The 708-nt window shown below is 73.7% G+C and overlaps 1 protein-coding gene across 1 annotated transcript in view; it reads left to right on the top strand.

The window, feature by feature from the left end:
• Window positions 1-5: 5 nt before the first annotated feature.
• LAMP1 (lysosomal associated membrane protein 1) overlaps window positions 6-708 on the top strand; it is a gene marked incomplete at its 5' end in the record, with an annotated part of 16,555 nt that continues 15,852 nt past the window's right edge. Inside the window, one exon of the mRNA XM_026044288.1 lies at window positions 6-33. Coding sequence (XP_025900073.1) covers window positions 6-33 — 28 coding nt within the window. The remainder of the gene's footprint in view (window positions 34-708) is intronic.

The raw sequence follows: 708 nt of genomic DNA on the forward strand, positions 1-708 counted from the left end.
CGCGGGGGCTGCTCGCCGCCGCCGCCATCGTCGGTAACGGCGCGGGGGGCACTGCGGGCCCGCGGGGAGGGGGAGGTGCGTGCGCCGGTCACCGCCGGCGGCCGTTGGGGCGGTTGGCGGGCGGCGGAGGCGAGGCGCAGAGCCCCATTTGTTGATAATAATGGTGGTGATGATAATAATAATAATAATAATAATTGTGTGGAGGCTGCGCAGCGCGGCGGCCGCAAGGCCCTCCCGGGGCCGGCGGGGGCTCCGCTGTGCGCGGGCCGGAGCCGCGCGTGGGCCGGAGCCCCGGGGGCGGCCCGTGCAGGCGGGGGCTGCGCGGGGCGGTGGGGCCCGGGGGTGCCCGGCTTCCCCGGCAGCCCAGACGCGTCCCCCGTGGCCTCGTCCCCTTCCAGCCCCCGGCGGGGGTGGCTTCTCTTCCCGTGGGTCGCTCTGTGACAGCACTAGCTGCATCCCCTCACCTCAGGGCCCTGTGCTGTTCGAGCCAATATTTATCAGCCTAACGTGAGGCTGCAGTTTGGTGTCGCTCAGCGCAGGCAGGTGCCGTGCCCGTGGCGCGGGGAGAGCCGCTGCTGGCGTGCGACTGCGTGGGGAGGCCGCGAGAGCAGGGGCTGAAGCCCTGGGGCGGCGGCGGCGCCTCTGCCCTCCGGCCGCAGCCCCCGAGCAGGGATGAGGGCAGCTCGGGGGTCCCGGGAGGCCCCAGGA

The sequence above is a fragment of the Nothoprocta perdicaria genome, unplaced genomic scaffold (assembly GCF_003342845.1).
Source record: "Nothoprocta perdicaria isolate Ctin4 unplaced genomic scaffold, notPer1 scaffold_358, whole genome shotgun sequence".
Lineage (NCBI taxonomy): Eukaryota > Metazoa > Chordata > Aves > Tinamiformes > Tinamidae > Nothoprocta > Nothoprocta perdicaria.